We start from the raw sequence: 25900 nt of genomic DNA, 5'->3' as shown, positions 1-25900 counted from the left end.
GCTGAGAGGCTTCTTGGTCAAACCAGATAGTCTCAGACAGACAAGAATATTTACAAAGATCAGGCAGAGAGTTACATTCAAATAAGTACTTAAAAAATCTTAAGGACACGCTTTGTTAAAACATGGAAAATGGCTCTGATCGATATTCTTCAATTTCAATGGAGACCTGAGAATGACATAATAGAGAATGGATAACATATTAAAATCACACACATGCACTGAAACAGGAGAGAAACATTGCAGAAGACTCTCTAATATTTTAACATGAACAGGAGCAGAGAAAGAGGTGAGGGAAAAACGGTGAGATTTAACCAAACTGTTAAAGTAAACTTTAAACAATCAGAAAAAAAAAAGTCAATACACTTCAGCAACAGATGAAGAATGAAAACAATTGTGAGGAGACCGGCAATGGGTTGCTGGAAGATCAATTCTGTAGAAAACCTGGAACAATGTTCTGAGCGGAAAATCAGTCACGCTTCACAGAAAGTTGTTAACAGGATGATGAAGTGCACCTCAAGCTTGCAAAATGGAAAATTAATAACTTATTTGAGTATCTGACAGGCTTCACCTCTTCCCACGCAGACAACCTGCCGCTGAATTATTTAGCCTGCTGTCTCTGAGCGGAGTCAGGAGCCCGAAACGTGACCTCGACGCAACCCAGACCTCGATCCTGCAGAATTTTAATATGCATAATGTTTTTATTTTAGCGGCGCGGCGGGTGCTTGAGAGATTAGGCGCACTGTGGCGCGTGCGAGGTGAGGCTCTGCCGAGGACAAAATGTGTGCGAGCAGCCGAAGCGGTCGTGAATAATTTCCCCACTTTAGGCGTCCGCGCGTCTCGCCGGGCCCTCGACAAAAGTCGCAGCGGGCCTTGAAGAACAACGGTAAATGCCGAGGAGAAGAGAATGACACGAGCCCCCTTAATTGCTGGAAATTTGCATAATTCCTGACAGAGTAGGGGAGAGGCGGCAGCTATAGCCAGGACTGGGGATGCTATTTTTCAAAATGTAATCTGTTACAGATCACTGATTACCTGATTGAAACTGTAATCTGCAACATAATCTTCTACATTATTCACACTCAGTAATATAATCTAATTACTGAGCCTTCCAAACTTGATAGGATATGCAATTAAACGAACAGTGTATTAAAAATTTTAGAGCATAGAAATTGATAACACTATTAATGTCATTATCTGCTACCTAAATCAGCCATTTTTTCTTAAAAAAAATATTAAAAATGGGAAAGATGCTTTTTTGGAGCGTTTTCGATACCGAATGCATGTGTTTGTACAAGAGACGGCTTTCATTTTTGTTTTACTGTTGCACATAATTGAGTTCACCGCGGGCCGGGGCAGATCCCCGAGGCCAGAGAGGGGGTGGGTGGGTGGGTGGGTGCGCAAGGAAAACGTGGGCTGTAAACACCACACGGAATGCAAAATAATTCACCAAAACATAACAGTCCGGTGCGGGATCGATGCTAATTATCACTCAACAAACAACATCCTGCAATTCGCTCAGCGGCTACTGTGATTAATGACACGCCATTAGATCGTCTAATGACTGGGCTGAAATGTGAAAAAAATCATAAATCATATCACATGCCGTGACAGGAGAAGTAAACACGCATCTTCCGGGAGGTTTGGACTTAAATGAAGTAAAAAAAAAAAAAAAAGGTCATCTGATGTCGTTCAAAAGAGTGAAGAATGAAGAAAGTGAAATGTCACGTAAATGCTTATGTCTAACTTCCGCCAAAAAAGTCAAAAACTCTATTTATCACATTAAAGTTGTAGGTTTGCGGGGTGCAGTGGCTCACATCACCCTGAGTGGCACTAGACCAAATTGCAGTAAGTGCAGTTCCATTCACACAGAAACACAAATGAAGACGAGGTTTGGATCTGCAGCAAATGAAAACAAAACAAAAAAAAAACCCTTATGTAACCAAAACATACTTTAAACAAGGGCACATGTCTCATCTGCCTCTGTGCATTTCCTGTGAAACAGCTGCCCGGCGAGCAGGAGGACGAAAGGGGGAAAAGGTCCCGCGCAGTATTCCCTGAGCCGGGCTCGCTGCGGTGAGCGCAGCAGCGACGGCTCAGAGTTGCTGTAAGTCACAGGCCAAGGGGAAAACCCCCGGAGCCCTGGCTGAGATGTGATCCATCATCAGTCACCGATGGATACCTTGACAGTAATGTGGAGGAAAACAGCATTCAGGAGCGCGGAGGCCTTCTCCCCGCGCTCCACGTGGATCGGCGTCCACGGGGAGGAGGCCTGAACAAAGACACGCAAGCGCTTGGGGGAAGAAGAAAAAAAAAAACGTGTCCTTTTTGCACGTGAGTGGGAAGCTGAGGAGAGGTTGTGGGCACCTGTATTTCTGGATACCGCTTGACTGGTTTACAATAAATTTCAGCCTCAGTCGGAATGGGTTTCATTTTCCCTCAACGTGCTTTGGGCGGGCGCGCGGGGAAAAAAAAAAAAAAAGACATGCAGCTCCTGCGGGCAAGGCTGCAAGAGGAGAACGTACCGTACCGAGCGCACATGAAGTGGGAGCGTGCGCCTTCTTCACGGACGTGTTCATTTGGACTGCTTTGTCTTTGGTTCGTCCTTTTTTGTCTGAAGGTTTTTCCTCCTTGTGCACATAAGAAAATGTGAATGATATATAAATACTCAACGTGAGCCAGTCATCAGCAAAATGAGCTCAAAAGAATAAAATAAAAGCCTCTGGTGCAGTGCAGAATGGCGGCCATCGCTAACTACTGCTTCGAATTCCCACATATAAGCGTGTCTCATTTAATATGTGGTCAGCACAAACAATGAAAGGCGGATGCTAATACAGGCTATGCAAAAACAAATATTAAATTTGGGGATGAAATCACCCATAGCACATTACAGATGATGTGCATCAGCCCTCCAGATAACAACAGAGCATCCGGAGACGTTATCCGGGCCGCTTCATGAGTTTCTTCAATAACACCTGGTTTATTAGTTTTATCTGCATAATGCGGGACCGCTTGAATTGTCACGGGTCAAGATGCCACTGGCTGCTACCGCCTGCAGCTTTGCTTGGACTTGCTTCAGCTAGCAGGGGGAAGGCGGTGTCAGCTGACCTTTCAAGCTGCCTGGTGGTGGACTTCTTTCTGGAGGACGAGGTCACGCTGCACTGACTGCATTTACACCTGGCTGAGATCCAATCACGATGTGAGCCTGACGTGGTCTGGCACATCCAGCTGCATTCTGCATGCATTCACATCTCCCATTTTCCCTGATCCAAATAAGATATGTGTCTTTTGTATCAGAAACAATGGTGTAATTAATTCCACTGCTTTCATTTTAAATTAAAGTTACCACAACAAAACCCGTCATGTTTCACCTTTATTTCAGATCAAGAGGAGAAACTACGGTTCACGGTAGCACAGAAATGGTTTGCACTCATCCACAGTTCTTTATATAGTTTTTCTGAGGTCATGTCTATCACCAGAGTCACACCCAACCTAAAAAGTGTGTGATCTTTTACCGATGTCGGGATAAGGTGAATTTATGAAGACGTCAGGGGAAAAAAAAAAGGTGGGGGGGTGTCATTTAAGTTTGTACTAAATGGTGAACAGGAAAAAAATACAGGTCTGGTTCCGTCTGTCAGTGCATCACATTACAGCATTTTATCACTACTAATGATGTAGCTTGTGTGAACTGTAGATGGTGCAGGTGTAGCTGTTTCACACAGTACGCTTTGGGGTTTGCCCAGTGGTGCCTAATTTCGTGGCCCTGAAAAGACACGGAATCGGTTTTCGTGACTTTTAATATTTGCTCTGGGGGTCTCCCAGTCGGTTTTGGGAGAGCGGCATCCCGGGCCATCCAGGCACTTTTAAAACAGTACAATTCAGTTTGCAATTCAGCCGAGCCCCAGCTTTTGGAGTTATTTGTTTTAGCTCCGCTGTGACCAAAAAAATCACATCCATGCAACGCCAAAAACGTCTTTAGTTTTAACGCCGGTTGGCGAGTGTGGCCAAAAGAAAAAGAAAAAGAAGATTAAGCAATGTCACTTGACTAAATACGTCTTCTGTTTGGATGCATTTTACCCTCGGAAAATGATGTCAGTCAGACCGCTGACTGTAAATTGTGAAATGTGGGTGTCTGGCGAAGTGGTAGTAGGAGATCCTCACTCAATACCACCGACTTGATTCGTCACCTACTAAAAAAAAAAATCACTTAGGCAAAGGCTGCAACTAAAACACCACAACTAAAACGGGGAAGTTTCCTGGAAACAGAGTCAAGGTGAAAAAATATTACAGAGTTTATGGCGTTGGATGAGCAGCCTGTTTCTGTAGTAGAGAACACAGGATTCTGGAGCCACTTTAGATTAGCTTTAACAGTTTATTGCACTATATTGGATGGACATGGATTCCAGTAAGTAAAACTTGATCAGGACAGCCCTAGTTTGCTTTAATGTAAAATACCGGATATGTTTAGCCTCAAGCAATTATATAAATGAAACTATAAATGAATCTGGGAAGTTGAGAAGGACAATCTGACAATAACTCTAAAAATAAATCTAAAAAGCTCTAAAAAAAAAGATGCTTCAGTGATCACCTGCAACAAGTCAAAAAGGTTGAGAACTCTTTAGTTATATCATGTGTTTGAGGGGTAAACAAGTACAACATTTACCACTGAAATGTACTAAAACAATTCCAAATAAAGTCTTCCCGCGTGACACCTCGCGCTCCCCGTTGTTTCATCCGCTTATTTATTTTCTGTTGTACTAACATGTGACACAGCAGCGCTCCATTCAAGAAAACAAAACACACACACACAAAAAAAGAAAATTTCACTCGAGCAGCTGTATGTGGGAGAATAAAGGGAAAAGCACAGGGCGCACATTCGGGCGGAAGCGAACGCATTCTTGTGAGGAAATAACCTTTGTAGCGCTACACGCGTCAACAGCAAGTCTTGATAGAGGAAAACACATTCATTAGGGAGTCAAAGGCATATATACAGAGAATATGAAATGATAACCCTGATTCATCTGATTTATAATGAGTCTCTGTGTTGAATAATGTAGGGAGAGGCTGCTCCGCGTCGACGCGCCCTCTTTCCCTTGTGCTACAGTGGCTGCAATCAAACAATGAACTTAAGCGTATTACCATACTGTTATTAAAACGCGGGGGTAGTTTATGAATTTAAATACATAGTTAATGATAATCAGCGTAGATTCTTTAGTGCGAGGACTGGCCCGGTGATCCGCTAATAGGTTTAGCTCCTCCACTGACCAAGTCGTGAAGTAGTCCATCTAAGCCGAGTGCAGTCTTCTGTTTACAACGCGCACATATTCAGTGACCTTTTTCTGGGGTGGATTTGTTGCGGCTGATCAATTCAATGTGACCCCCCTCCCCCCGCCACAGCCCAAGAAAAAAAGATAAAATTCATGTTCAAATGCGGTGTGCGGGCCCTGCCGTAATGCAAAAGATTAATTTGCTGGCGTCAGGTTGGCGTTAGGCTAATGTGAAACGCTCTAATATGATTCACATTAGAGTGGGCCTCAGGGGCCGCGGCATCGCGGGCCTTATAGATGCAGTAGGGGAAATTAATTGAAAACAATAATCGCGTAATTCTGCTCATTACTTTTGCCCAGGCAGCAGCTCCTTATCCCGGTGTGTCTTTTTGATGTGTGTCAGATAGCGAGGTGCTTTCCCTGCGAGAGCAGGGTTGCATCAGGCAGGTGTCACGGACGATGTCAGGGGGAGCAGAACGGAAGCCTGGGTAAAAGGTTCCCGCGCGTGAATCTGGGCTGAGGCAGAACTCGAGAACTGTAACTCTGACAGACAGCGGTATCTAGGACAGAAGACCACTCTGTACCTCTTCCTTCCCTCTAATTCTGTCTGCTTCTTCGCTCCTTCTCTCGAGCCCCTGGACCATGCCAAGTCAGTTTGACTAAGAACATTAGGGTGTCACAGCTTGGGATTTGGCGTCGACAATTCTATTAGAGCGACGGCTCCAAAGGCAGACGTTCCTTCCATTCCCTCTACCTCTCCTCCTGGCGTCGCCTCTGCCAGCCCACAGATGCAGGTTTTTACATATCAAAGCTGTTGACTTGCCAGAGTCGTTCTTCACGCCTCTAATGCTCTTTGCTTCAGAGGACTGTACCTCGGTCCCTTGATCAAGTTACTAAACGCGGCTTTGCACATGGCTCACCACCAAAGGCGGACGACTCACGCTGGGACCTGGAAATGCAGGCGAGAAAAGCATCTCAGAGGGATTGGCTTGTGCTTACACACCGTGAGACGGGCCAAGGGAAAGAAAGGAGGGAGCATACCGACAGGCGTGGGGAGCGAACAACAAAAGCAGGTCCAGGCCGGACTTAATAAAGTAAATTCTCAGGCCGAGAAAGATGAGAAAGGTCCGCGTATCCGTTAAACGGAGTCAACAGTGCGCGTTGCTGTGTACACATGCTGAACACATTTCCACAATATACTCAAAGTGTGTCAAAGCAATCTAACAACTCGAGTGCTTTTAAAAGTCAGGCTTTGATGCCAACTATTAATAAGTAACAAGAGCCTGACAAACTGAACTGGTTCTGAAGATGGAACATGGCAGAATGATTGATTTATCAATAGCAAAGCCCTAATAAGTCTCTTCATTATGTGTTCGGCTTTGAAGATGGAGGACAGATGAAAGTGCTGTACCACATCAAGAACCGGAGCGCAAGAGGGCTTCTTTATTAAAAGAATACTACATAATGAGAAATAATTGCATTCTCCGAAGAAAGTGCGCTGAAAGGGAGAGCCAGCTCCGTCTGCGGTGCGCTGACGTCCTTCACCGCGTGTCTCACTCCATGTGACAATGTGTGATGCAACCACATGCCGAGGACAAACCTATGTGAGGAAGGGAGGAAATTTAACGTCCTACAGCCGAGGCCACGGAGTCCCCCCCCTTTCCTCTGGAGGCATGTCATCTCCATCCGAGTGTCACTAACAGCAGTCACTCTCTATAAGTCACCGTGGTCCACTGTTGTCAATACAGCAGGGGGATGCTGCGGCGCGGCGGGATAATGGATGACCTTTCACGGCTGGACGTCAGACGAGAGAAATCTTGTCAGAAAGCACCTGATATACTGACATCCACTCTGAGGCGGGGTCATTCAGAGGTGCACGAGAATCGCTTGATTCCAAGAAATACTGTTCGTTTCGGTGTCGTTTCTCAGCTTCTACTATTATTTTGGACTTAACTGGGGCAAAAAGTATATAAAGGATATAAAACCCTAGGCCCTGGCGCTTTAGTATTCATTGTACATTCATTAGCTGGTTAAGGTCACTGGAATTTATTGTCTGCTCCCCCTCTCTTCCGTTGAGATCATCGGTCATACCAGACAGCGGAGCAGTTGCTGATTCAATATAGTGCCCGGCGAAACCGATTTACGTCTCTTTTACCAGGCCTTTTTAGTCTTATTTGTTTCATCTTACCGGCGCTCTCATCTTCACGCTTATTCTTTATCACGTCGGACACGCTCTCCCAGACTGATGTGTGACTTTGTAAAGTCCACATGGCTTCCCTCCAAGCCCCGCATATGTCCTTTAACAACAGATGTCCAGTGGACGCAGCTGGGGCCCGTGCCAGCTACAAGCATTAAACGCACGTTTATAACTAACGGGGCACTAACTGTGTCCTGTTACGCGCCGTGCTGTTTTGTCTTGATTTGGGAATATGTATTTCACCGGTATATGTTTGTTAGCAGAGGGAAAAGGAGATGGAGACATGAGAGCAACAGTTTAGCTACATATGTGTAATGCTTTTGCTTCAGAGGTTGTCGTTCAGAGGTTGATTTTGAAGAGTACAGGCACCTTTGTAGGGAAAATTTATGATATATATATTTTTTTAATAAGTCAGTTAAAAGTCAGTTGTCAGTTGACATTTCCTTTTGCAGTCACCAGCCTTGTAGTGACAGGGCTCGCTTGCCCATCCGCGAATGTTGCCCTTACAAATAGATGTTGGATCCTGGGGGTTGTGACATCCAAGACGACTGTGATTGGTTTGTAGAAAATCAAACAAAAAGACAGAGGCATTTTCGATTTTGTCTTTTAAAAGCTTGTTTACATTTCCAATCTTATTTATTTATTAAATGTGTTTTACATTCTTTAACTCTTTGGCATACGTACACTGAAGTATATTTTATGTGGCCTGTTAACACACTTTTTTATTGTTTTTAGAATATATCATTGTGTTTATATATCTTTCACTGTCTGATGCAATGATAGGCCAGAAACCACATGTTATTATAGACCCCTTCATGGTTTGTAAGCTATGTGCCTTTTTTTTTTCTTTGTGTGTGTGTGTGGTGGTGGTGGGGGTGGGGGCTTAACTGGATGTCAAATATCTCAAACACTATAGCATGTAAACACCGGTTAGCATGTTTCAATGGACTGTTTTGGCACGAACAGAAAGGAATAGCATGAAAACACATATTTTAGAGAGCATACTAAAACACTCACTCCCTGAGACCATGAGTGTTATTTTAAAAAGTTGACTCTGACTGATGGGACTACATTTACTGACCCCTACACCTCCCTCACTGGATGGACATTTTCACCAAAGAGTACACAGGGGGGACGAAGTCTGGTTTGTACACATATTAATCTGACCTGATATGAAGTGCGCGTGTTGTTGAATACAAGATTTTCATGGTTGAAAGTGACAGTGTTCGCCTCAAGCTTCCTTCTGTTTTGCCTCCAGTTAAAATCATGACGTCTATAGTCAACCCCCAGTTGTCTCTACAACTGGCTGGTATATATATATACTGTATATATACTAAGCCCACTTTGGAAATGCCTTATTGGCTTTTATATATATATGTGTATGTCCATAATTGATGTTGTCATTTAGGATTACGCTTTTTTTGGTTTTAGTTCATACATTATTTAAATTGTCCTTTGCAGTGTTTTTCTTGATGGCTCTGAAAAAGGCCAAGAGCTGAAATGCTCCCGTCTAAGAAAGTTGTTCCATAACTTCAAGTTCTGCTCCTTACAAGAAGAATAACAAGCACAACCTAACTAAACTAAATGAAAAAAATATTATTTTAGTAGCCTTGCATTAACTGCAGACAGAAGCCAGCGTATGCCCCTGCTGCTCTCCAAATGGAGACGGAGTTGCTGTGACCTATTGCTGCATTTAACTGATCTCTGCTGACAGAGAACAGAGGAGGGAAAGCAGCATTACCCAAAACTTTTTTAAAAGAGCGAGAGGTTTTAAATGAGGCTTTATCTAAAAGCGGGACATTGGCAAATGTTCAACATGAGGGTGGAGTGCGAACACACAGCGGCTGTTTGACGAGTCTACTTTTGGCTTAAAAAGAACTAACGCAGACTCAACAGTTTGTTCAGTCGTACAACACCCTCTGCTGCTAATTACTGAAGCCCATCTTAAGAGTCTAAATCCTTTGTTTACCTTTTGGTGTCAGGGCGGGCGCGCAGCAAAGACACTAACCTTTGATATGGGCTGTCATCCCGGCAGTATCGCAATCTATTCAGCCAAAACATTCAGCTGAGTCTTTTTCAAAGCACATCAAAACTTCATTAATTCTCTTAAAACAGTGGAGTGGGTAACAGCTAAGCTGACACGTGAATGCCATAGCAAAAGGGTAGAATAACACGACTGAAAAAAAAAAAAAAAAGACGAGGGTAGAATTATGTGCTTATCCTAGTTGGCGAGACCAGAGCGGGGGCTGCTCTTGTTCCTCCTCAATCAAAACATCGGTAGCGGCCGTTCATCTTGAATTACCACTGGTCGAGCTGTGGCCATAATTCTGTTACATTGTTCACACTTTAAAAGTTTGCCAGATATTTTTTTTTCTGCAGTCTTATATTCGACAGGCCCGCTGAAGAGGACACATGAATCATGGAAGTCCTCACAGAGCACCGGCCACGTATTTCTCAGAATTTACACGGCGAACAGGTTTCTTTTCGGATGAGGTAGCAACGTGTAAATTAAAACGGAAAAAAAAATGTATGGATTAACTAAGTAGGCCACGAGGAAAACAATAGGAGCCACTCGGTTTTTCCATTTCCTATATCGACTTGCCAAAGAGTGGTAAGCACCCAACGTGGATCGCTTTCATTTCCTTCCTATCCATCTTCCGCTCTTTTTGCCCAGTGGTGAAAAACATCCCCAGTGCTTCAGTGAGTGACACCGCTTTGAATCCCTGGTGTTCGTTTGAAATATTCTGTTCAAATGTCCATAATTGCACACAAAATGAGTACCAGTTGGAATAAATTAGCCGCTCGCTAATTAGCCGTTAAGCCGTCTTTGAATGTCACATCTTAGAGGAGGGGAAAGGGTTTCTCAATGAGCAGCGATGGTGGGGGGTCTGAGGCCTGGGGATATGGCACACACTCCATGGGTCTTCTCTGACATGAGCCCACACACACACACACACTCATGAAAAAACACACAGACAAACCCTAACAAGTGTGGACATGACTATCTGGAGCTTTGTGCCTCTGTTAATATTAGTTCTGCTCAGTTCACAGTGAGCAGATAAAGTCCGCCCCTTAGTGTAAGAGGTGGAGTCAGAGCCATTTCTTCACAAACCTGACTGACAGCACCAGGGGACTGGACTAATTTTCCAGCCTTCAGGAAGAAATTGGATGAGCGTAAATGGAAAGAAACGGGTGAACGTTCAATTTTGGTCACTCTGGACAAGAACCCATTAAGATTAATTACACAGCATATAGAGAAAATTCCTCACAGTAACACCATATGAAGAAACAAACATCATATCACCGCTGTCAGTTATACGACAAAATACAGGAAATACCCACGGTTTGTCTACTCACATTGTACGATCAGCTCCACCACCGCCTCCCGGGGCTTCACGTTGAACCCGTTGTACTGGCTTGTCTGGCAGCGGTATGAGCCCGTCATCTCCCTGGAAACATTAACAATACGCAGTACGCCGTCGTAGCTCTCCATCTGCATGTTGCCGTCCGGCATGGGCGCCTCCTTATCCGCTCGCGACCACAGGATGATGGGCTTGGGCTTCCCTGAAACAAGGCACTCCAGCTCCACTGTGTCACCCTCGCGGGCCACCAGGGGGGACTTGCCCCGTGGGACTGTCAGGTTGGGGGGAACTAAGAAAGAGAAAAACAAAGGAGGGACTGATATGGGGCTCTAGAAAGTCAGCAGGCGGGGTAAGAGGAAATGGTCGACTCGGGGGAAGAGGTGGCGAAAGAGGTATGGGGAGGGAAGCGAATGAGCATCCACGTAGCGATGGCAATGAAGTCTCAGCGACACACACAGACAGCTTGTATGGAAGGCCCATGCGGATATTAGCAGCAGTAACAGCTGGGACGAGGCAGTCTGAGCATGTACTCCAGGCAAAACCATCATGGCGAGCAGCAGTGACAGCGTTCAATGTTGTCAAGCAATGGCAAACAATGAGCGATGCAATGGACGGCAAATGCACTTGGCGACCAAAACGGTCAAAGAAAAATAATAGTCCATCTCAACCGAACAAAGGCGAGGCACAAAAGAATTTGAGGTGTTTAACTTGTGCATTGAACTGGAAACTAAAAGTCCCTTTTGCACATCCCTGTTTGCACTAACATCAAATCTGAGGGGCTGTGAAGATTAGGCAAATTACTTCCGCGTTAGCAGTTATTCTCTTCGCTGCCAAGAATTAGAGGAGAGGACTGATGGCAAGCTTAGGTGTAAACTGATAATATGTGGGCAGCCTAGCATGAAGCCAAGAAGGAGGGGGAAGCGGCTAAGTTTCATGACAATGACAAGACACCTCTCCCTTTATTTTACTGTTTTTAGACCGACCTACTAGCTAACAACTGAACTTATTTTATCATCAGTATCTTAGCACATACCGGGGGTTGCATAGTTATGATTTACAGTTCCAATGAAGCTGCAAGTTTAATGTTCAAGCACTCAGCTGTTCAGAACTGCTAACACCAGCCTGATAGTTCCTGGGTCAATGGAAACCACAACGCCCGGGGGGCCATTTGTGTCACAAAAAAAATTGCACATCTTCCGACTAAGAGCTTACCCTCACCCTTCAAACGCACCGCGGCATCATCAGCAACGGCAGCAGAAAGAGACGCGTCACCCACAACATAACGGCGCCGTCGCTTCCGTCGCCACATTCTCACCATCATCGCTTTCTTTCCGCAAAAACGCTTTTCACGACGTTTCCCAGCCCGAACATAATTTCAGCATTAACACTTGCATCATTCGGCTTTTTACTTCCTCACCCTCCGCCTCCTCATCCAGCGCCGCACAACTCTAGGAAAACTCTCCCCAAAAAGTGATACTTTTAGCCCATGTAACACAAAATGACCCAATAAACAGACACTTGCTATTGGACATCTATGAGCCTGGCAGAGTGCGAATAATTAAAAAGAACAACACAACGGGGAAGAAATAGAGCTAAACTATAGTGCTAAACTGATGGGCATGTTTACAGTATGTGTGTGTGCATTCGTCAGTTCTAAGTTTGGGAAGCAGGATTTCTAGCAGGTTGGTTGGGGCAGTCTGGTTCCTCGTCGAGCATGCAGGCCAAGTAAATTTGTTTAATTAGTGAACCTGGCAAATCGCACCGGCTCCTAGTGTGCTGTGCGCGTGTGTTTGTGTGTTGATGTGTTTTTGTGCGAGTCCAAACCATCAGCGGACTCCAAGACTATTTTGTAGCGCTTCTCCCAAAAATAGTTCCCAGCCAGCAATGTGAGGACTGAAAATCTCCTCAGCTATGATGAAACCGTGTCGCGCTTCCCTGATGATTTCCGAATCACTGTCATTCTGCCCAAACAATGCTGCAGCTGGAATGGAGTCAAGCCACATTGAAGTTTCGCAGTGATGAAATCACCAGCAATCTCACAAAAAATGAAAGAGCGTCCAGCTCTGTTTCGTTTGACCCCATTTCAGTGTGGGTGAGAGGTAAGAATCTTTATACGATGCCCAGTGGAAACAAGGGAAGCTCAACATATTACATATATTACAAGAGGATGATAACATCTTGTGCACCTACAGCAAAACTGGGTCGTTCCTATAATAGCTTAGAAAATAAATGGTGAAGGAGAAGATCTGAAAGTGGAATCACTGCAATGCTGTAAAGATGGAAGATTGTTCTCTGTGTTAAAATTTAATTTAATCTGAAAATATTGAGCCCACCCTTAACCCGCTCGCAAACCAGACCCTCGGCTGGTGTCGTAAGCGATGCTTTAACATGTTGTGGTGCAACTAGTGTGGAATGTGGAGGACTGGCCATTCTCAAATAAGCACTGGCACTGGAGGAGCAGCAAAAATGATCTCTAGAAACAATGACAGCGTACACTCATTTCATTCTCACACATTTGCAGGGATTTTTATTCACACAACATCTCGACTGAAGCAGCCAGGTGTCAAGTGCTGACATATTTCTTCCCACTGCATATTCTCTGAGTGTTTCCTTGGGCCCAAACGGGCGAAGTGGTGAACTGACAGCAGCAGGACAGGAGGACGGCGGCAAGTATCCATTAGCACACGGGAGGGGAGGTGTTTTCACTGAGTTGCCTTCATTACACCTGGCCTCTTCACTGCCCAGATTAGGCAGGCAATTACAGTTGTCTGCCCATTGGGTTTGGCAGCACAAATACCGGCTATCAGCTGCCATTGTCTGTCTGGGGCATCATGGAAAAGCAAACAGGCACACGAGCGCACAGAAACTGGCTCGTCTTCCTGTCTTGCTTAATCTGTATTTTATTTTTCCTCCTGCTGCCTCTTTCCAAGTGAACACCCTGCATGTGTGTGCAAGACTGACCATTGAGATCCTCAGTGTGACAGAGAGCCTGCTCCTGGTCCTCACTGTGTTCTCATTGTGCCAAAGCCATCCAAATGCCAGTAATGCCTGCAGGGCATGCCCCGCTGCGTGCGTATGCTTGTGCACTGTGCATCTGTGTGGTTTTATGTCTATGCATGTGCATGTGTGTCAAACCCGAGTGTCTCGCTTCTCGGGTGACACCGTGCTGTGATCCTCCCTCAGTTCCTCAATGGGATGCCTCTCATTGTTGTCACTGACAACACACCTATGCAGGTGTGTGTGTGTGTTTTGACCAGACCTCCTAGTTTGGGCTCTGTACTCGCACACATCTTTGAGGGCTCAGCTGGAATGATGGTCCAGGAGTAGAAGCTGATTGCTGGAGCCTTTCAGCGGGATCCATCAGATGACACAGTGCAATGTGAGCTAACTGCACAGCGTGGAAATATGTGGCACTTTGAATTTTCTTACAGCGGCAGCATCCAGAGGAGCGAGCACAAACGTCTTTGAGAATAAACATTCCTGCTGCCCCCTTTTCGGGAAAGTGCTATGACATCACTCCCTATCACCATGGCAACGCAGCGCTCCGTACCACTGCAAGTCCTGCAGAGTGTGTGCCTGTATGTGTGAGACTGTGCGCTCAGACAGCCCGAGGGCAACGAGTTGGTCACAATGTGACAGGACTCTCTGTTCCTCGGAGTCCTGAACCTCTGGGGACAGAGTGATGAGTCCCACAGGTCCACCGTGGACATGTTTGCGAAACCGTGTGCGCATCCAGACACGGTTGTCGGAGTGTAATAAATATCCACAGATGTGTAAAAATTGGCTTAGCCAAGCAATACTGACCACACTGACATACGACTGTGCGTGGGAGTTTTGAGCCCGGTGCATTTCCTCAGAGATCTTATAACTTATCATACAATCAATCTCAAAAACCACTCGCGAATTCATGTGGCAGAGATTGCAGAACAGCAGGTTTTCAATATCAGAGTTCACATGTGTTTCAGATGGATTCGCGGCCACACTGCTGTCCGCGCCTCTAACATTTTCCCAATGAGGTAGAGTAAAAGAAATGCCCAGTTTAGAAACACACAAATACTCACTTCCAGCAATACCATTTTTTTCTCTCCTTCTAAGCAGTGAGCAATTCCCAGGGAAGGACCAGAGTTTATGTACACCGCTTAGGGGGCCTTGACAGTAGTTAATGAGGGAGGGAGAATGTTTCTTATTCATGTCGCCCTCTCAGATTTTCCCAGCTGGACAGGGAGGAGATTTCCCAGATGGCCACCTCCATAAAGTATGACTGCAGGTGGTGCAGTTGAGGCTATAGCCAGGCACACCAGGCGTAATGTACTGAGATATCTCGTCTTATTAACATATTTTATGGACTTGGCGCGGAGTTAAAACCGGCCACCGTGTACCTACAATCTCAGCTTAAAGACTACACTTCTGCCCGCAGCTCTCGTTTCCCCAAACCTCTACGAGCGCGTGTTTACGGACAAACACTTCTTTTCCTCCCGCTGACTGCTCTGCATCTTCAGTCCGCCTCAGAGGCCCGAGCAGGTGTTGTTCTGACATATGCTGCCACGCGCTTGTATACCTCATTCTGGAAGTGGCATCTACTGTCGTCATATGGGCGATTTCTCAGGACAGCACCCCAGCTGTGGGGCAGCTGCTAAGCGCCTTCATCCAAGTTCACAGCTCACTGGGCTTGTTTCCACACCTCTGTTGGCTTGTTAGTCCGACACTGGGATCAGCTTTCTGTGTGCAGCCTGCAACTTCATTTTGAAACTTAGAGATATTTACTTTAATCTTTAATGCCCAAAGTTTTTTGTTTGTTTTAACAGTAGTCATCAAGTACATCCTAAAAACTGGATATTTATTTCTAACTGTGCCGTGTGACAAGCTACTGTAGCTACCGAAACCAAGGGTTGTAGTTTAGCAAACAGTCAGCTGAAAAACTGATTAATTCTTTTTATTCATAACCACACACAGAGTAAAATGCAACCTCTGGAAATAAATGTGCTAATCCCTAAAACTGTGTGTCAAGCCATGTTAAAATACCCAACTTTACAGCAGAGCAACTGTAGAGGATTCAGGGGGAGACCAAGGCTTATAGTTACCATTATCATGGCCACTTTGAGATCTGGAAGTTAGGTGGAGTCAGTCAATGCCAAGATGACAACAGCCTGTCAGCTGAGTTTCAAAGCCATGGAAATGATGTGCGTCTCAGAAAATCCGCCCACTTTAACGTACGTTCAAAAGCATGTAGCCCGTTGCACAATGAGCCAGGCCGGACATGTAGCCAACATCATCAGCGATGAGTCACAGTCCAAGACATTTCCACAAAGCGGCAATCAACTTGTCGTCATTCAAAATGCCCAAACAGCGGTTGAACCTTTTCATCCTGTATGTGAGTCAGGATGCAGACGCAGGTTTCTCTTTACCAGGGTCAGTGCATTTGGTGCTGAAACAAGCACATCACAGCGGTCAACAGCCAGCGGTCATGCCGTCCCTGTTACAGTCACACGTGGCACCCCGTCACTCAGACGATCGCAGCTCATGACGAATCAGAGTCAAACAGAAAACTGTATAGGTGGATAAAAAAAAAAAAAAAAAAGGAAAACAGACAGACGGGCAGGCTTCCCATGAGCTTCTGATGACTCAAACGTGTCTTGGGAAGAAACAGCGTCGTGCACGACTACTGTAAGCGTTTATTAAACCAGCTCATTTTTTAATCATCCGAGCACTTAATTGATTTGCTTAATTCATTAACTGCAGCGATTCTTTAGATTGGCAGAAACGCTGGGTGGTGCCAGAATTTCAGGTGTGAGCGGGATGCTAATTGAGAGACTCATCAAGGAAGGATTTCTCTCTCAAGGAGAAGGGTGACTTTCACTCTTAGTACTTGCTTTGTGATCACCAGTCAGACTGGATGGGATAAACTCGTGACATTCGCTGAATCTCAAACGTATCCGCAGAGACTGCATTCACCGCAACCGTTTAAAGGGCTGTTACCGTAATTATGACACAGTGAGTGCAGCGAGCGGGCATCAGCGTATCATCCGTCACCAAAGTGGATATCGGTTTTGAACACTGGCTTCAAATGCCAAGAATCCATTCATAATAACTCTATTAACTCTAACGTGCTATTAAAACGTTATCTCTTAAATGTCCCACTTCCAGTTCTTACCCAAGTAGCATTTGAGAGCCGCAGCCGTGGAAGGACAATAAACACATCATCTGACAATAATCCGGCAAGGCACATCCACAAAACACACATTTAACACCGGCTAATGAAGGGATTAATTTGCTACTTCCTGTTAGCAGTTTATTGGATGTTTTACACGAATGCTCGTAACTCTTTCCTGCTGTTCCCGTACCTCCTGGTTCTTAATCTTGATGCTATCCAAACGGGGAGGTCTGCATCCTCGTTTTCCAGACCGTGCTCATAAATAAGCATTAGCCTTGGCGTCTCTGGGAGGCCCGGCGAGAGAGGAAGTCGCTCATTTAACGAGCGTGTCACGACAGTAGATATTAGCGCTGTTTTGCCAAACGGCGACATCATGGAATCTGTGTTCATCGAAAGTTGGAAGAATGGAGGATTGTAAATATTCTCTTTTATAGACACATGCTGTGAGCTGGGCTGGGCCTAAGCCCTGGTTTGGGATCTGGACCTGGAGCCAATGCTGGAACAGCCAGCGAGCTCCACAATGTTCAGACTGGAGACACTTTAGGCTCAAATGCTTTCCAAACACTTACCCGGCACGAAACCCTGGCAGACCTGCAGCGTAATCTCCTCTAAACACTTTTATTAAGTCTTCTAATTGCGGCACGGGCTTTCTCCCTTCAGGAGAACAGGCAGAGGAACAAAAACAGGGCTTATTCACCCCATAACAGGCTGCAGGCGTATGGCAAGGCAGGAGGCACAAGGCGCTTTAGCACACTGCAGCTATACCACGCGGCTCAGCGAAGACTCTACAGTGATTCACGCTATTAGTCTGATTGACAGAAGCAAACAGTCACATCCAGGTGAAGGAGCGAGAACTATAACCAGAGGAGCCGAAATATTTTATCCGCCATGACAGGAACAGCTCCGCAACAAGGCGACTCTTTCATGTTATTTCATACCCACGCATCCGAACGGAACAATGAAAGCTTAAGGAGCAATCAAATCTAAGCCTTAAGGAAACCTTTCATTTCGTTTAATCACAAAAGAATCAGACATTTTTTTTTTCCCAGTTATTTCCTCAATCAAACAGCTGTTTTTTTGCACATTAAAGGATCTGTGTTAATACATCGGCATCGCCCAGACACTCCAAAAGAAGAGACTGCACTACTTAAAAGATAATGAGGAAACAATCTTGGCAGATGCGATTGATCCCACTGTTTTATAGTGCAGGGATTATCAAAGGATTATCTAACAATAATTATGCACCCAAGGTCGACACTCTGCTTTCATGTTCAAGCTGTGAGTGGCAGCAAGGTGTGTGTGTGTGCGATAGAGGAACGAGATGAGGCAAACAGGTAAGGGCGCGGGAGTGTGTGAGCGCGTCTGTCGACGTGTGCGCGTGTGGATGTGTGCAAAGGGGGGAAGTAAAGCTTGCTATGAACCCAATCACCACCAAGACGCAACCCAGAAGTCACTTATCAGCACAGAACACATGGCAGTAAATTCAAAGCAAAAGCAGATATCTAGCGCGCCAGCAGCAACGGCAACTTACGGGAATCCCCTAAATGGAAATTCTGGAAATCTGAGATGAGCAAAGAGCAAGCAGGAGAGCCCTGCGTGTGTGTGTTAACTTGGTGTTTTTGGGGCATGTGCTTGATTGTCCATCAGTGGAGTCGATGGAAGCGATGCACAGCAACAATGACGCATCGCCACACATCTGCTGCTGATTGATTGGCCTAACACTGGAGATTACAGATAAATACCACTATTCCAGCCTCACTACGCGTGTTATTTCTTTGTCTCTTTAATCACTGCATTTCCCCATTATTGCAGCAAAGTAGCAGCCACAAAACGTATTGTTAACTTCACCAAACTTGCCAGGCAGCAATCTTCTAAAGTGTCAGATTCTTTTGTTGCAGCTGAAGCAGTTCCAGGCTTGGCTTTTATACACATATATAAAAAAGAAACCTCACAATGACAGCGATGATGATTATTTTACATCTAAAAACAATAGAATAACAGATGTTTGACAGCGATATTGATCCCTTGATTATCATCTTTAAGAGCGAACAGCGCCGCTAAAATCTAAGCACCTACGCCTTGCTGCCTTTTGGCACAACTGATAAAAACACATTAGAGCAGCAGGGAATCTGAAAAGGTGAGCGACTGCTTTTCCCTTGGCTGCAGCTCAACATGCCATGATTGAAACTACAATGATGCAGCTCACTGGACAAGGTGGACTGGTATGTTGTGTACTGACATGCTGTGTACATGTGAACAAATGTTAGTTGAAACAGTGGTGGAAGCAGCCAATTAGATGGAAGGAGGATGGGTGTTTAGTGTCTGATTAGTTGACAGATGGAGTCAGTTTTGGTTCACAGGAGTCCAATTGAACAATCAGTATAATACAGTGTGGGGAGGTGTTGTAAATGTGGTCTGTGCATCAGTTAAAGTGAATGACAGTTGTTCATGGTTCTTAAACTAAGTCAAACAGTGTGTTCTTAACATGTGTAAATGACCTACAGAAACAGCTAAAAGAGTTCACTCAAATCACACATACAGAAAATTGTGCAGACAGTTTGGTTTCATTCCATGAAGTTTCCCCCTTTCAGATTTCTCTAGGGCTTCAGCGGTGTAATCAGTGACATTAATAGAATAAATACACAGTTTTGTGTGGAATCCATAGTTGTGTCCCAATTATCGTGCAGCCACGATATTATATTATAATTATCGTGAGACCTACTGTGACCTACAAAGCCTACAAAACCTACAAAGAGAGTTGTTGTCTTACTTCGCATACAATAATTTAACAAAGCCTCCTTGGAGTCAGTGCTAATGTTCAGTATGGCAACGCTGCTTTTGTTTAACGTACTTATAAAACTAAAATAGATAGATGCCCTTTAATTAAAACAATAAATGATAATAATAAAGTTCCAGTAGGCAAATGTTAAAGTCGGAAATGTTTTTTTTTTTCCCCTGAATCGCAGATTTTGCTTATGTTATTAGGAAAAAGTGATTGAATAAAATGTTGAAAGATTAATGGTCAAATCAAAGGACTGACTGACATACTGAAATAACTGACAGATTCAATGAAAAAGATTATTCTGTTTCGAAAAAGACAGATTAATATTGTTATCAAAAAACAGATTAATCTACTTTTCGAAAAAAAAGATTAATCTACTTCGATTAATGTATAGATTAATCAGGTGAAAAGATAATGGTCTGTCTGCATTAACAGGGCACACCTTTTCAAAATTGTTAATATAATAATTAGGTTGGAATAATCCACAAACCTCAATGTCAACTGGAACCATATTGTCAAATATGGTGAAAACTTACAAGACTCCCTTCACCTCCTTTGTGACAATGTAGACTGATTGATAGCGGACAATTTGGCGACAACTTCAGGAGATAAAACCTAACCTGTCTGGACTGTGGGGACCCATTAAAGATAAAAAAAGGTTCAATATGTTTTTAGATTAATGAACCCTTTAAGGGAAAACTCAGGTTTCTGGTCTTATTTCATAGGATTGCAATCATTCCCATCCATTAGAAACCACCATGGCTGCTGAAATCAGTGAAAATGGCAACTCTGCTCACTAGAAACAGCTTGACAGTTTGAATTATACACGTTAAACATCTGGCTAAACACCAAGGTTGACATTACAGTTATTTTTGGACCTGTCAGATGTAAGTGCTCATTTCATAGTGGGTAGTAATTTTCATGTTCAGCTTTGACCTACTGTACTTAACACGCTTGGAAGTTTAACAATTCGAGACATGATTGCTTAAATTATCTGTAGTTTTAACTCTTCAGAGAAGTGAATTACATGATCAGACCAGACACACTTAGAGTAAAATGATCACAGCTGACGGAGCTGATAGTGAAATCTACTATGTGTGTGCGTGTGCATGTGTATTTGCCATGAACTGGGGAAGGTGAATAGATGCGTCCTTGACACAAAGGGGTGTGAGGCTCACCAGTTGTGGACGAGATGTTGACGTCGATGCTGATCTCAGGGATGCCTCCTCCCTTCAGCGCGGCCACGCAGGTGTACGTCCCGAAGTCGGTAAACTTGAGGTCTATGATGTCCAGGTTGGTGGTCCCAGGTGAGATGTCGGGGTCCGTCTGGGTGATGACCATACGCTCTGAGCTCCGCAAGGCGCGGCCATTCTTCAGCCAGCTAAACGTCAGCTCCTCAGGAGGAGTTGCCTCCACCTAAATCACAGAAATCCTTGTTATATGTGCTACTATGTGTGTGTGTGCGTGTTTACTCTGCCAGCCCTTTCGTAATCTTACCTGACAAGATATCTTGACTTCACGTCCGATCTGGATGTTGTCGTCATTGTGGTAGGGGTCAGGAGTGATCCAGAATCGGCCCTTCTTCAGTGCTGTGAAGAGAAAATTCATTTAACTAGAATCAGCTCTGCATTTGAACCCTATATACATGTTGATTCTGTAAGCTGTAACAGACACATTTACTATGGGTTGCGGCTCCGCTTGTCATATTGATGCGGTTATTGAGAAGTAATCCCAAAGACAGGAATGTATAGATTTTTAAATGGATTTTTCCAGCATTTTTACTTTGCTCAACGTCCACACTTGAGCTCTAACTCACTGTTATGCATCTCCAATGAGTTTACCGTAAATCTGAGAGTGTTACACGTCCCTGCTCTGATTTTTCGCACCTTACATGTTGTTCCAATGCATCAAGAGGCTACAGGTTACAAGTCAAAACCGTCTGAAATAACAAATCTAGGCAAAATACATTGTTTTCTCATCAACATGTGTCACTTAAAATTAAGCCTTTGACACATCAGCAGAGTCATACATAAAGCTGAGTCATATGTCTGTTTTAAAGACTATAACTCTGAAGCAGCATTAATATTGATAGTTACAGACTGAGGAATCTTGCAGTACTGAAAGGTTCACACTTAAACCCACACGCAAACACACACACACACACACACACTGTGAAATTGGAGAGATACCTAACAAAATATCCACCATTTCTAATCCAATTTGGTTTGCAAACTCCATTTTCAAAGCATAGCTTGTGTGAATGGGAAAAAAAAAGAAGATGATTTCATTATAATGCATGCTGTATTGGTTCCAAACCCTGCGTCGACTCCTCAATTCATCTCCTCAGCAGAAAAAGCTGACGGCACCATGGAAATCTTTTCATCTAGCGATCCCCAAGGGACATTATCATATTCAGTTTGGTAAAGGGAAAACGAAAACAAAACCTGCGTGTCAGATTTAAACACAGGAAATTGAATGTGCAAAACATTGCGTCGCCTGCCAAGCTGCACACTGAAGGGGGAGAGACGAGTGACACGCGCCTCCTTGACACGATCCTTCTCCTCACGTTTGAAATCAGTGTCGGCAGGCAGAGAATCCTATTTCTGACGCATGTCAGATACAAATATTACAATCATGTCAACACTCGAGAAACACCACTGTGCATTCGCAATCATTTGTGTATCCCATATATTCTTATTCTCCCAGGCACTGGCTATCATTTGTGTTGTATATAATTCAGTTCTCCTGCCTGTGACAATTGGAATAATATGGTGTGGCGCATACATCTGTGACCTTTATGGGTACAAAGATAATACAAAGCATTACCAGCAACCCGTGTTTATTTCCCCTTTGGGCTCAGCTCTGCATCTCGGTGTACATCAACACACAGAAGGCAACATTCAATTACGTTAAAGTCAACATACACAGAATAAGGTTAATGAGACAACACAGAGTCCATACTGGAAGTCATTTAGAGAGGACGCCTGTAAGGAAAACAGATTTTACACGCCGGCCATGTCAGACATTGAAAGCAGCTGACAGACTTGTAGCTATATCTTGACACTTTGGGAAGGCTTTTGTGTTTCAGTGACAGGCTGAGAAGAGTCGGTGGCCGCTTCTTAAGAAAGCATTATCTTCTCCACACACTCACGCACATCTGTGTGAGTCACAGTGCTGTCAGAGGTGACAGTGGATAAACATTTGGATTAACTGCCAACTTCTTTTCACGTTCCTTCAGTTCAAGTGTATTCCGCTCCCAGCTTAAGGAAATGTAACCCCAACAATTCTGCACCCAGGTCTACTTCACCACAAGGCCTCTTCTTTGATAACAGGAAAGAAAGAAACATCCGTCTTCTGAACATTAAACCGAATTCTTTCGGAAAGCAACTCACAGACGGGGAGTGTCCTCTTTCAGATTCCGCTTTCACTTTCCTTTCCTTGTACAATAAGTTATCAGCACAAACCCTTTATCCGCCGCACTCACCGTGACAGGTAAATCCCAACAGACTTCTCAGGCCCGCTCATGACAGGAGTAAATATACATTTGTTGAATATAGGGCAGTACTCCAGATATGCCTGGATTTGACATTAGCTTCAAAAGTGTAATTCACCTGCCATTTCATGAATCGTCCCAGCAATGTTATCAGCAGAAAACACGATGTCAGGCTGCTGTGAGCCGTTCTCCAAAATTGGACCTTTTGGGGGAATGTGCATATATATATTTAGATTCCAGTGTTGTGCAGACATGCTGAACTGACCAAAGCTTAAAGGGCCTAATTTTATATTGTGCATGTGTAATAACTGAATGACTGAGGCCGTACGGAGGCGTTTGTATGTGCTTTGTATCGCTCTGATTTACCATATCACTGAGTTGACACGTTGATACCACAGTGAAAAAGATGTTTCTTTTAAACCGAGCCTACATTGCTGAAATTAATAGAACAATTACAAAAGTCTAAATTAAAAAAACAAGATTTAATACACTGATCGTTGTACACGCTACAGCATGAACAACGCTACAGTAACTGGGTGTTAAACTCAACTGGTTGCTCTCTCCAAGGGATTTTAAAAAGCCTTGCTGCAAGCATGAGTTGACTTTATTTACTTACTGAAGTATATTTCTGGTGTTTACTGAACTGGACCGAAAACAGATAAAAAAAAAACAAAAAAACAATAATAATACCTAAAGCAAAGAAAATAAATTTCTCAGTTTTCCATTCACATTTGATCGTCCAGACAGTGGGGCTCATAGTGAGAATCTCGATAGAAGATTTGCAACAGTTTCAGATCCTGCATTCCAAATAGTCAATTATCATATATATAGCGTTCCCCCATCTACTTGCATATTCATAATTAGGCAATTCCAGACTAAATGCATATCAATGTCTGAAAGTGCAGACAGTGCAAAGGTACATTTTAATTTCAAAAATCCACTGTCTCCTATCGCATGCGTGAATATCTAGATTAACTATTAGCCAAACTGGAAGCAGGAATATGATTAAATCTTCATGGCCACTCATTGGTTCCGTACTTTTTGTTAAATTTTCCTTGAGGTGACTCAGCCTTCCCTCATTTCTTCACAGAGCTGCAGTGCACATCAAAATAGCTGCATACGTGCACTCATGCATATTTCAAAATCGGTTCCTTCCTTGTCTTCCCCACATTCAAAAAAACCTTTCCTGCCATTTCACCTGACCATAAATATTGAATAGCAAGTACTCTTCTCTGTAAATCGACTACATTTGTGTACAAGCCGGATAGGTGGGTATTATTTCCCCAGGTTGTAGTAAATTTTTGCTGGACAGCTGCAGTGACTAAAATGGTACCTGTTCCCATATGCATGGGAGAGGATTTTTTTTTTTTTTTAAACAGGAATGTGATAAGTGTGTGAGGTGCGAAGTGCCAAGTTGGGAGACTTTATCGAGTGACGACGGTGAGTCACTGTTCCCTCCCCGTCGTTGCAAAACTCAGATACATTTTTAATGAGAGCTCCGTTTGGAAACAGAACTTTCCCATTTGCTCTGGAGGTAAGCCTCACGCCCTACTACTGTTACAGAATTTCCACAACACCATTAATATCTTACAAGTGCACTATTGTTTTTATTCCACATGACTTTGAGTCTGTACGAAGAGACACTGCATTATATTGGACGAATATATCAGCTGTTGGCGATTTACTAAACCCATTGGTTATTATTAGTTTTTTTATTAGCTTATTTTGCTAATGTGAGAATTCAACTCTGCAAGTGAATAATTAACCTGTAAAGAACAATTAACTAACAGGAAGAGACCGACAGAGCTCAGCCATATTACACACATTCCTGACGAACTGACTTCCGCCTTTCACAAAATACAAAAACTAAATGACAATCGAGCCGCCTTTAGCGGGCTGCTATGAAATTTTCAGCAACCGCCGATCGGTTGGAGGATCGGCAGTTGCTGAAAATTTCATAAATCATATGTGAGTACATATTTGATATGTGCATGTTATCCCCACCTGTTCATTCATTTCACAAGTCTTCATTAAGTCTTTCGTAAAACAGTGTTGGGTAGCAAGAATCACAAAGGCTGCGGCAGGTCACAACATACTGGCTACTGCTCATACAGCGTTGACTGCGTTGACCCTGGAAGTTTTTGTAATACATGGCATTTTCGAAGCCCGCAAATACCTAGCATGTCAGGTAGCCATACATATTGCAATTTGACAAGTCTTTTCAAGACAAAATGCAGCTGATGGCTTGGAACGGGTACATTATGGGGGAATGTACTGAGCAAATTGGGTTGGGCAAATTTACGGCCTAGAGGAAGTGTCCGGATAGATTTTCCACATTTTATGGAGAATGTTTGAGTGGATATATATCAATGTAGCTTAATGCTTTCTGAAAGGCTTTCAAATACTGTTTTCTGATGCATATATTTTCCTATTCCTACATTTCTGCCAACCTTATTGGCTGTTGTGTGGAAAAAAAAAGAAAAAAGACTTGAGATGGACTGTTTCCAGGGACAGGAATGAACCTAAATGTTAACCATTCTACAGAAGATTAAGTTGTTACAGAGGTGTTCACTCAACTCTGTGGGTACTTTCGGAACAATAATCCCACAAAGTGCCGTCACGAAAGTTATAGCACAAAGATAAAGTGAGGC

At 43.9% G+C, this 25900-nt stretch overlaps 1 protein-coding gene across 2 annotated transcripts in view; it reads right to left on the bottom strand.

Annotated features, from left to right (window-relative positions):
• Window positions 1-25900, bottom strand: part of LOC124999039 (MAM domain-containing glycosylphosphatidylinositol anchor protein 2-like) — a 177454-nt gene that overhangs the window by 50388 nt on the left and 101166 nt on the right. Inside the window, exons 7-9 of one of the 2 annotated variants that reach the window (XM_047573781.1) lie at window positions 21254-21345; window positions 20935-21172; window positions 10819-11139 (exon numbers count right to left, since the gene is read on the bottom strand). In XM_047573781.1, coding sequence (XP_047429737.1) covers window positions 10819-11139; window positions 20935-21172; window positions 21254-21345 — 651 coding nt within the window. The remainder of the gene's footprint in view (window positions 1-10818; window positions 11140-20934; window positions 21173-21253; window positions 21346-25900) is intronic. The other variant, XM_047573782.1, reaches the window with a different exon arrangement.

This window comes from Mugil cephalus, chromosome 21, assembly GCF_022458985.1.
Source record: "Mugil cephalus isolate CIBA_MC_2020 chromosome 21, CIBA_Mcephalus_1.1, whole genome shotgun sequence".
NCBI lineage: Eukaryota > Metazoa > Chordata > Actinopteri > Mugiliformes > Mugilidae > Mugil > Mugil cephalus.
This window is presented reverse-complemented; position numbering and strand designations above follow the sequence as displayed.